This window comes from Lytechinus pictus, chromosome 6 (genome assembly GCF_037042905.1).
Source record: "Lytechinus pictus isolate F3 Inbred chromosome 6, Lp3.0, whole genome shotgun sequence".
In the NCBI taxonomy this organism is placed as follows: domain Eukaryota; kingdom Metazoa; phylum Echinodermata; class Echinoidea; order Temnopleuroida; family Toxopneustidae; genus Lytechinus; species Lytechinus pictus.
Window position 1 is genome coordinate 13,169,215 of NC_087250.1, and position 12,040 is coordinate 13,181,254.

A 12,040-nucleotide genomic window follows, 5' to 3' on the forward strand; every position below is an offset into this window, starting at 1 on the left:
AATAATAGCAACAATAATAACAATGATAACTATATAACAATCATTATCATAATAACAACAATAATACCAATAACAGTGAAGATGACAACGAGTGTAATCGTAATGGACATTTGTATAGAGCAATCTATCTACCAATGAAATATTCAGAGGCACACTGTCAATGTTACCTTTGCTTTAGCACGAGCTGCATTCCAGGGCTTAATGCATTAAATGAATTTACCATGTTAGGCATCCAGTCCTGGGTTGAGTGCAGCCTAATGCTGTTGAATATATTGCTGAAGAAAACACGCAATGGTTTGGATTCGAACTGATGCCCTTTGATTGAAAGTCGAAAGCCTTAGGCTTGTGACGAGCCACCACAAACAAAGTCGCCAGGGAAAGATCTCTATAAATATATTTTTAAAGAGATAGTAATATGGTCTTTTAAAGGGGGGAAATGGTAGGGGGTAAGCTCATCTGAAAACATGATTATTTTTCTTCATTCTGTCAACATTTGAATTTGTAGAGTTGAATAAAAGACAAGATGCGCAGCTTTCTTTTACTCGATTTGACCTTCTTGGAAGTTTTGTCAAGATTGCGCAAGTAGCACATTTCATTTTCGAGTGAACTCGGAACTTAAAATTGTGTTTTTCCCTAATTTATGAACTTCTCTCTGAATTCCTTTTGTATTGCCCTTCTTGTATGGGTTATTGTAAATCAATTGCGACGAATTAAAGATGTGCTATTTCTAGCAATGGAAATCTAAATACTAATTTTGTGTAAGTGCAAGGAAATGTAATTTCTTTTCTTATCAGTTATACTTCGTGAAATACTCCCTAACCCCCCCCCCCTCCCCTTTGTTGTCCCAACTGCTTTTGTGCCAAAACATTCCTCGTTTAACATTTGTATGATAACGCTGTATAATCCATTTTTTTTTCTTTTTCAGGAGACCTCAAAAAACACATGTGATCTACCCAGTTCCCAGGAGGATGCAGACGTAGCCATATTGACCATTGAACCTTCATTACTATCGGTAGATAAGACATATTCCATCTCTTGTTACGTCAACAAGGCTGGGTTTGACGAGGTACACGACAGTGTGAAGGTTTCCGTCACAGAAGGAAGTCCTCCAAGGGTAAATTGTCAGATTCATTCCGCTATAGACATTATACTTATGCCTTTAATTAATTTAATAGCGCCCTCCCAGTACCTCAGAGGCTGTAGGAATACGGGTAAACGGACCTGATCCACGGAGGATTATCTATTTTTACTGGGGGTGTTGTGACAATGCTCAGCCCCCCCCCCCCCCCCCCCCAGTAACAATAAAATAATCCTCCGTGGATAGGTCCATGGGACGCGCTGCAGATCTTTAACGCATTCAAGGCAATGGTTTTAGCCACTAAGTTGGCAACGGGATGACGGCAATGTATAAGGTCTATTGGGCTGTGAGTCCAGATGTGTAGTTGACGTGTGTGTCCATATGCGTTCGTGTGACGTGATTGCAGTCTCGCAGTGTGTTTTCGGCGTGGAACACAACGCGAAATCATCTTCACTTGTTATGCTCAGCGTAAACTACTTTTCTTCACAAAATCCTCCCTTTGATCGCTAACATTGCGCATGCATCGAGAGTACGGAATCTCCGCACCGTTTGTCAACATTTAGCATCTTAAAAGTGTAAACACTCTCATCACCTAGCGTGCTGAGAACACTTCGTGAACACATAGCGTTAACACAAATAAATTGAAATGAAAATCAATGATAATAATAGTAATCCCTACTCAACATATATGTCTCATTCCTCGATGTTGGTTGCAGGTTTCGCTGGCACTCCTTGGATCAAAGGAAGGCTCTTACAAGCCCGGGCAAGACGTAGAAATTAGGGTCATGTTCAGCGGCATGTACAACGAAACGGTGCTGGAGGACCTGCGGGGTGGTCTCGATGGAATTGGTGATCTGCAGTACACTAATATTATAGATAAGACAAGGGAAGACCAAGAGACAGCAGAATCCAGTTCTCAAGACAGTTCTTCAGACAAGCCTTACCAACTGACAGTCTCCAAGAAGATGACACGATACACCGTGTTGGTGAAGATTGACAAATGTGCGTTTATTTTCTATAATTATATAATATTGGTAGGTTATTTATTATGTGGGTGGGCTGCCTTTTTAAATATGAAGTGAATTCAATCATATGAGGTGGGTACCACGGCAACCGAGGTGTGTTTTTTCGCATGGAGTTAGAGCGCATCAATAAAAAGTTTACACTTTGAAAACATCTTCCTAATCGAATAAAATACCACATATGATTTTTTTCATATTCTCATGTTTGGGCTTATCTCCCAGATGACAGTAGGCCTATAAATTTCGACAGAATGTTACGCTTGATTGAGCACAATCCATTTTTGTAAAGCTCACATAAATTTGCGTAGAAATGATTATTGTTCACGCTGTGTCGAAGGGAAAAGACGAAAAGTGTTTCTATTTTTGTTTAGATCTGTTCAAGGGGATTTGGGGTCAATGGAATGGAATATTTACATTGCAACTTTTTATAATAACCTTTCGACGCAAATTGACATTATGGACATTATAAACCTAGGTAAACATAATGTTTAGGTTGTTTGTGCCAGCTGGATCTGGGGACATAAAAATAAAATCACATTTCAGCATTTATTGTTGTTAAGTTATGTTGGGGTTCATACTTCATGCCATACATTCCTCCAGTCATAACAAGGCATAACAATAGAACATAATTCGCGCTCACATCATTTGATTGGTGAAATATGTATGGTCTTAGTGAATTCCTACAAACTAGCCTTAGAATGCCCCTCTTCAGGTCTGAATTTTAAAAATTTTCAGCTCGCGCTTCGCGCTCGCATCGTTTGGTTGGTGAAATACGTATGGTCTTAGTGAATTCCTACAAACAAGCTTTAGAATGCCCCTCTTCAGGTCTGAATTTCCTAAATTTTCAGCTCGCACTTCGCGCTCGCAATATTTGATTAGTGAGATGCGTATGATAATCATAATTACAATGACTGCAAAAAGTGCTTCATGTGTTTAGATGTAATTCTAACAAAATCAGCAAGCGCTTATTGGCACTCGCATTAGATGACTATGGTGAAATATGTGTACTCTTAATGGATTCCTAAAAAATATAGTCCTTAAAATCTTTCTGTTTGGGGTCAATGTCCCTTTTTAGGTCCAGAGTATCATTACTTTTGATTCAATCATCTGGTTTAATAATGCAAAACAGAGAGATAAAATAAAGCTTAGAAGACTTGTTAAGCAAGCCAGCAAAATAATGAATAACACTGTTGACTTAGATGAAATCTGTAAAGAAAGAGTACTTTCGAAAGCTCTCTCCATTATGTCTGATCAAACCCACCCCCTGAATAGCCAGTATATTCAATTAAGAAGCGGACGAAGACTGAAATCTGTAAAAGCAAGAACCAGTCGCCGCATTAATTCGTTCGTCCCTTTCTCCATAAGAGTTGTCAATGAAATAAGGTAGAATAAGGAGTGTGGTTTATCTGTAGAAACAAAGAGAAAATGTAGCAGACAACTCTGCAACTTACACGTAAGTAGTAATTGTAGAGTTTTAATTAACAAATAAATGAATGAATAAATAACTGAATAAATAAATAAATGCTCAATAACTATGCCAGCAAAGTCATCGATTTTAATTAATATATACATTACATGTACTTTGTGTACAATCATGATGATTACGTTCATGTTCATGTTTAATATGTTACCGGTATGTTCATTGTTGTTATGTTATTCTGTGAATAATATTTTTGTTGCAAGAATTGTCAAGTTATACAATTGTCCGTTTTAACGGACAAATAAATGAAATGAAATGAAATGAAATGAATATAAAAAATTTAAAGCTCGCGCTTCGCGCTCGCATTATTTGATCAGTGAAATACATATCCGTTTAATGGCACTGTTCTTAAAATGTCTCTATTATAGGTCAATATACTTGGCAACTGAGCGCGCTTCGCGCACTCACTAAGTGACTCAATTTTTTTGCTGGTGCCCCCCCCCCCAATGCCGTGACCCACGGTACGCCACAGGGTCTAATTGTGTGTGTGGGGGGGGGGACAGTAACGCTCAATTGAATGTTTTGACCAAGGTAACAAGTTAAAAAAAAAACAGAAAATATCTTCAAATCAATTAACTTAGCAACGCCCATACACTATTCATGATTAAGGTCTACTCTTAATCACATAACTATTTTGAAGTTGCGCGCAAATCATTTTTCTCGAACTTTTAAGTAGGTGGTGCTCACTCAAGGGGAAAGATTTCTCGAGAATCATATCGTCATTACTCTTTAGGTTAAATAAGCCAATATATAAATGTATAAAACGCTTTAGGATATAGCAAATTTATAGGAATAATTCAAAGTGTAAACTTTGTTGATATACACTGTAAAATGAGTCCATGAGCTCTGCACTCAGTAAATCAATTAGATCGAAGACGGATCTCACAACTTTTCACACGATTAATATCATTAAAAATAAAAATATTTTTTTAATGGTAGATTTGGGAATAAAAAGCAGATGGTTACAAGCCATACGTTTTCGCAAAGTGTTAATACAGAGTCTGGAGTAGCGAGACTCTGCTCACCAAAGTACTATAGCTGCTTCTACACACAGAGAATCTAGGCATGGTTTGGTGTCTAAAAAACAAACTATTTTGAGGCTGTATTTTCAGCTAGGGTGTAGAACAATCTGCATTTCACTTTGCAATTATGGACTTTCTGCAACTAATACACAGACGCTTTCTGGAACGTAGGGAATCTATTTTCCATGGCCCTTCATGACACAAAGTAATCTTTGTCGAAAATTGGTAAATCAATCAAGCAGTGTTGTCCGTGACTCTGGACTAAGGAAATATTTGCAATTTTTCGTCATCTCCGAATCTTACAACGACCACTTGTCTCGGTTCACTAATTTTCAACAAAGCCCTCTCAGCTGTTCCTTGTGATTATCAATAGATTTACTATGTTGTAGAATCCACCCCCGTTGAAATTATAAAAAAAAAATCGATATTATGTTTCTTCTGCAGCCATCCTTACCCCCGGAAGTCAATACAGCCTCGGGGTCAAGGTCGTCAGTGAATCGAGTGAAGGGTTAGCGGAGATTGATTTCAACGTCTACGACAGGGTCACCGGCTGCACATTTGAATTTGGAGTAAATGGAGATTATGAAGATACTGCCTCTGACGTAAGTTCTTTTCGTCACACATTGCAAAAAAAAAACACGGTGGGTGTTTCATAAAGCTGTTCGTAAGATAAGAACGACTGATGGTTTAGCGTGTAAAAAAAAGGATCACCTGTCGTTCTTAAAGTCGCTCTTAACTTACGAACAGCTTTATGAAACGACCCCCGGGGTCTGAATACCGCCCATGTCCGGGTTAGGATTTATCTGTCCACTCCTACAAGTTGGTTTCTTATTAAGATAAAGATGATGATACTGATAATGATGATCATCGTTACTAAAACAATGTTTATACTGATACATGATAGTTTCATTATTATATAATATTAGGCTATTTTGAGTTGATTTATTGTCACTATTAGCATTTTTTATCGCGAGATTTTTTTAAAATTATTATCATTAACATTTTAGAGTTATTTTCACCCGAATGTCCTCTCAAATGGCGAGGTCGAACATTCTTATTTAAATCGACAGAAGAGCACTAAGCTGTTCGAAAGCTTTCGGCAAATAATTTTGGCTGCCGCTTGGAGTAGCATTTTTTTAATTTTAACTTCTCCCAAACGAAAAGCGACTCGAGGAACCATTGGCGAAGCTTTCAAACACTTTTTTTGTCACGTATGATACGAATGTTTGAATATGTCATTTTTTTTTGTATTCGAGTCATTGCAAAAGCTTAGCAAAACGTCAGCGAGCCCCTGCCGTGACAACGGCGCTTTACCGATGAGGTCTTGGTAATGGAAAGTTTTCGCATTTACTATGGGGCTGCGCTCTTTGAAAATGCAAGTCAAACCACAATGCAGAGCCGAGAGACTGTTGTCAAAAATTAGTGGACGGAACAGCAGCGTCGTTTCGTGGCTCTGGACAGCGACCTTTTTTGCAATTGTTCGTCCGGTGCAAATTTTCAGGGCCCCGTCTACGGAGGATTATTCTATTGTTACTGGGGGTGCTGAGCATTGTCACAACACCCCCAGTAACAATAAGATAATCCTCCGTGGCCAGGTCCATGCAAATTTTTGGATGATCTGCTGTCCCGGTCTACCAACTTTGTTTTTACCTGAATTTTCAAAAGAAATTGGTACGTTTTAAAGAGCGACCCCGTAGTAAATGCCAAAAACTCTATATTAACATTATTACCATAAGTATCATTATTAAGCATTATCTTCATCATTATTATAACCACCTTTGTAAGTGTCTTTCAAATCTCTTCAAATGCAGGTGACGTATGAAGTATCCGGGTGCTCTGTTGAGTCTCTCGAGGGTCTCACCTACCGGGCGTTCGCCCAATTCAGATCTAAGAAACGCCTCTTAGGGGAAACTTCTCAGGACAGCACGTTCACGGTAGATCACGAAGTTCTCGATATTGTCAAGAAAAGTATCGAGGCCGGCGATGCTGTAGACTTCAAGGTCGGCGTTAAGGTAACAACAGTTATTGTTTACTATAGCCCCTCCTCTTGTTTTTTTTTTTTTTCATTTTAAATTCAATCATTTTTTAAAGTTTATTTCGATAGATTTGGCTCCGAAAATAAATGTAATAGAAATAAGCTACATGTTTATTGTTGGAGGGGCAATTGATTGACATCGTGCGTACCAGTCAATGACCGTCCGCAAATCAACAATACGTACGCGCCGTAATGTACATCCTTGGTATATTTCGATGTGCGCAGATTTTACTGCCCCCCCCCCCCCCGCTAGTTACATGACATCGTCGCTACTAGTCATTTTTAACACTCATTTCATGCTCATAATAAGCCATTGCTCATCAAACCTTTCAGGGTTGACATTCGCCATGACATCTGACTTTCGACAGATGTCATGGTTACGTTATACGTTAATGTTATTTGTTTTTCTTTCCACTGATGGATCACTTTCTTCTCAATATTTTTCCCCATAATGGAACCTCAATAGGAATAAGCTATAGCCCGAAGTAAAATTCATAATGAAATGACATAAATATTATAGTTAATGATCAGTTTCATTACCATCGAAATATATGTTTTTGTCATTATTTTTATTACTATCTTTGGTAGGTATGTAATACTACCAGTGGCGTTTGTTCCGAATTCCTAAAGAATGCAACTTACGCGATGGGCACACTCAGTGACGAGGAGCTCGATGAAGAGAAGCAAGAAATCCAGGATTTGAAGTTAGAAGGTATTTTATTATTTTTTATGGTCTTTATTATTATTATAATTATAATCATTATCATCTTCTTCTTCTTCATCATTAGTATCATATTTGTTTTTAATATTATTGATATCATTATTCATTATTTCGGCAACGAAAAGTATATCAAATTGGTACATGTAATGCAACACATAATAAACTACTCGCATTTGCCTTGCTCTCACCTAATATGGTTGGATGAAGGGATAAGGGGGTAGGGGGACAGACCTCATATCTGCACCTGTTTAAATGATGACAATAGAAAAGTGTTTAAAATTAGTTTTGTTCTTGTGTAGAGGTTTTGGCAGGGGTGGTTGAGGTTCGAATGATGCTCCTCTCACCACATACCTGTTGGGAAAATCCTCTCTATAGCTGGTTGGTGTTTTATAAAGCTGTTCGTCAATTAAGAGCAACTTTAAGAACGAATGGTCATCCCTTGTTATACGCGCTAAATCATCGTCACTGAACATTTGGTGCATACGATTTACCGCAAGATGGGATCACAAGTCGTTCTTAACTTACGAAAAAGCTTTATGACTTACCCACCTGGGACCCGTTGCATAAGACTTTTGCCATAAATAACTCTGACAAACAAAATTATGCCATTGAAAATTACACAATAAAAACATCTGGCAAAAAATTTGCCTGAGTTTTTTTATGGCAACAACTTTATGCAACGGGTCCCTGGTTAGGTAGTACGAAGTATACCTGCGTGCGGAATATGATATTTAAATCATGAAGCATTAAAGGAGAAATATATTGATTATGAATATGGCCTTATTATATATCAGTGGAGAGGTAATGATGTGAGGATTACCATTAGGTCATTCAAAAATAACGAAAATAATACATAAGGTGGAAATCGCGAATTAAAAAGCGCTAAAATGCCTCTCCGAAATATGCCTCGCATCGGTCTCTGAATTGACTCGAATTTGATGACGTCACTGTCTGTACGAGAGGCGTGATTGGCTCTCCCACGTCAAGCTCCACTTGCATGCAAAACCTGTTGCGAGGGTACGTTTTCTCCACACTGACACTGAATACTTCGATCATGAAATGAAAGAAAACCCAGAAGTTTATCTAGATTTTGGATTTTCAAATTGATGATTATGCAGATGAAGAGAATGATGATAAAGTTTCTAACTCTAGAAAAACAAAGTGGCGTGGATGGTGGTAAATTAAGGGAATTACGCTGGTGATGATGAGTAGGACAATTCAACTTGCAAGCCGATTCGCTACCAACGCATGCAGCTGCTAGCTGCACCGCGGGTCAAATCCATGAAAATGAATTCCATGCAGCATGACCACATCCAGACAGAGTCTCTTTCCTCTATCAACAACATAATGAGAAGGAAAATAATAAGATAACTGTACTTACAAATAAGTGAATATATCCGAACCTAGGCTGAAGGTAAATCAACTCAAGGAATAGCAGCAGACGATATGCACCGACGATGAATTTCACGTGGCTGAATAGATTGTCACTCGTTCTGTTAGATAAAATGTATATCTCATTATTTTGACTAAATTACGAAACTCGGAGAATTAGTATTCTACATAAAAATTAAGTAACACCTGGTACTATTTTTTGAATTACGATAAAATATTTTTGAAGCAAAGAAATTGAGGTAAATTAAAATAAGATATAAAGGATCATCCACTTAGCCGCATGCGATTGTAAACAAACAATCAAAAGCACATGGCCAGCTTGCTCCACTGAACTGAAAATACGTATTTTCAGTTCAGTGGCTTGCTCGCCCGTAGAGTTGGATAAAGCGTAGCTTTATCCAACTCTATGTGCTCGCCTTGCTGATTGTTTACAATCGAATGCGAGCTAGGCGGATGATCTTTTATATCTAATTTTAATTCACCTCATTTTCTTTGCTTCAAAAAGGTTTTATCGTAATTCAAAAATTATAGTACCAGGTGTTACTTAATTTTTATGTAGAATACTAATTCTCCGAGTTTCGTAATTTAGTCAAAATAATGAGATAGAAATTTTATCTAACAGAACGAGTGACAATCTCCCAGCCACGTGAAATTCATCGTCGGTGCATATCGTCTGCTTTTATTCCTTGAGTTGATTTACCTTCAGCCTAGGTTCGGATATATTCACTTGTTTGTAAGTACAGTTATATCATTATTGTCATTCTCATTATGTTGTTGATAGAAGAAAGAGACTCTGTCTGGATGTGGTCGTGATGGAATTCATTTTCATGGATTTGACCCACGGTGCAGCTATCAGCTGCATGTGTTGGTAGCGAATCGGCATGCAAGTTGAATTGTCCGACTCATAATCACCGGCGTAATCCCCCTAATGTATACCTCTATCCACGTCACTTTGTTTTTCTAGAGCTAGAAACTTCATCATCATTCTCTTCATCTTCATAATCATCAATTTGAAAATCCAAATCTAGATAAAATTCTGGGTTTTCTTTCATTTCGGGATCGAAGTATTCAGTGACAATGTAAAGAAAACGTACCCTCGCAACAGGTTTTGCATGCAAGTGGAGCTTCACGTTGGAGAGCCAATCACGCCTCTCGTACAGAAAGTGACGTCATAAAAAAATCCCAAATTTCGCGGACGTAATTCTGCGTGTTTGAAGCATTCAGAGAGAGAACTTTAAACTATCAATTAACTGAGTTCCATCGGTCTCCATGATAAATGATTTACACCATCGTGTTCTCCTTATTTTCTCCTTTAATTTGATATATGATTCTCCATTTTTACTATTTTCAATATAGTTCTAATTTAATATCAAAGTTTTCATACAGGTATATTGCTAAATGCCTAATGCGTTTTTTTTTTTAATATAGGAAGATCAGTTGAAGGACTCAAAAAAGCGAACCGCGCGCAGAAGGCAAAGGCCTCCCAGACGACTGGCGTCGACAGAAAGAAACGCGCAGCCCCTGTAAGTACTGAATTGATCGATTTCTTAAAAAAATAAATGCCAGTTGTGTTAGTGATTTCAAAATGACTCCGTACAGAATCCAATCAACGGGCCATGACCGTATGTACAAATTAAAAGGAACATATGTGTCAGATGATTGTGGTGGAATATGTGCTATGAATGATATTGCCTTTTTATGCCGGGGGCTCTCTACCGGGTTGTCGCTTCTTTTTTCCTAATACTACTACTAATAATAACAGAAATAACAATAATGATAATAGTAATACTACTTATACTACAAATAATAATATTAACACTATCCCACATGTACCTTGTTGGTTTTCTTCAGCATTATCGTTTCCCAGCTTAGATTTCATGGTTTCACTTTTTGGTTCAGGTATGGTAACTGCACCGGAACTAGATCTGCGATGACAACTAAATCTTGGTTTACAGACTTTCTAATTAAGTCAGTATTTACTGCAGCTGTTTTCATTGATGATAATCATGTTTTTAATAATAACAATAATCATGATAAGGTATGATTGCATTTAAAAGCAGAATTATTGGTTTGCGAATGAATTATAGGCCAGTTCCTAATGTGGGTATCGTTTTTTATGCACCTCTGATCAAATAAAATTAATTATATAAATTTGAAGGATTTCAAGAAGATGCAGATCGGCTGTGAACAGGTGCCAGCCGAGCACATGATTTAGATTTAAACCTAGCGGATTTGAGTTTTAATCTAATAATTCAAATATATAATGTATTGCGATTTGTAAACTATTCTTTTGGATTTAAAAATGATATCTAATGTTCGGCTGACCACCATTTGCAACAGATCTGGTGAATGTTTCATAAGCTGTTCGTAAAGTTACGCACGACTTTACGCACGACTGGAACACGTTCTTAGGTCATCAAGCAATTACATAGTGATATATCACATAGCACAAGAGAGGATCACCAGTCGTGCGTAAAGTCATTCGTATCTTACAAACATCCACCTGGGCTCCGTAACACAAAGATGGGCCATCAATCGCTAAATGAACTGACCAATCAATATCAATGTTACAAGCGCATTAGGTTAAAAATACTGACCTGGGACCAATCAGTGCGGTTCTTTCCTTTTTGCAATTCACCGCATACCCTTGTGTTACGGAGCCCTGGATACATTTAAGATCCTTGAAAGTTAGATTGTATTGATCGTTTGTTGATTTTCCCCACACTCTAGGATTGCGATCAAGTATTACTTGACTTGCAATACGAGCTGCTAATGGAAGCTACCAGTGATGAGGCTAATTACAACTACAATCCCGGGGATGTCCTGGGCATGTTGCAGGCGGACACTGACGTGCCTATCACATGTCTGACACTTGAACAGCAGAGTACGTTCAACATAAAATAATTCATGAGAAAATTAGTAAACCAACCAATAATTGTCTTTGTGTATTGAACCTAAAATGTTTCGAGTTAAAAATACTTGTTTTGCTACTTGGTAAGGTATTGGTAGTAAATTGGTGTTAACCTCTTTGTGTGAATAGCTTTGCATTTGTTCAGTTATGTTTACATCAATATGATTTCGACCGTTTTGTTCCTTTTCTTTTTTTCTTTTCTGTATATATATACGCATTTGAATAAGTCGACTATATTTTCTTCATTTCCCAAGGGGGATCCACACTTTACAAGCTTTGCCTTTTAGTGGACCCCCTCATTTCCATTTATACTGTTTTTTGCTTTACGAAGTTAGAATGCTCGTCTGTAAAATTGTACTTGATTTGTATTACTTTATAT

General features: G+C 37.7%; 1 protein-coding gene across 1 annotated transcript in view; it reads left to right on the plus strand.

Moving 5' to 3' along the window:
• Window positions 1–12,040, plus strand: part of LOC129262926 (uncharacterized) — a 39,907-nt gene that overhangs the window by 19,446 nt on the left and 8,421 nt on the right. The window contains exons 9-15 of the mRNA XM_064100944.1: window positions 926–1,114; window positions 1,795–2,080; window positions 5,047–5,204; window positions 6,414–6,614; window positions 7,226–7,349; window positions 10,179–10,273; window positions 11,481–11,634. Of these exons, the coding sequence (XP_063957014.1) occupies window positions 926–1,114; window positions 1,795–2,080; window positions 5,047–5,204; window positions 6,414–6,614; window positions 7,226–7,349; window positions 10,179–10,273; window positions 11,481–11,634 (1,207 nt within the window). The remainder of the gene's footprint in view (window positions 1–925; window positions 1,115–1,794; window positions 2,081–5,046; window positions 5,205–6,413; window positions 6,615–7,225; window positions 7,350–10,178; window positions 10,274–11,480; window positions 11,635–12,040) is intronic.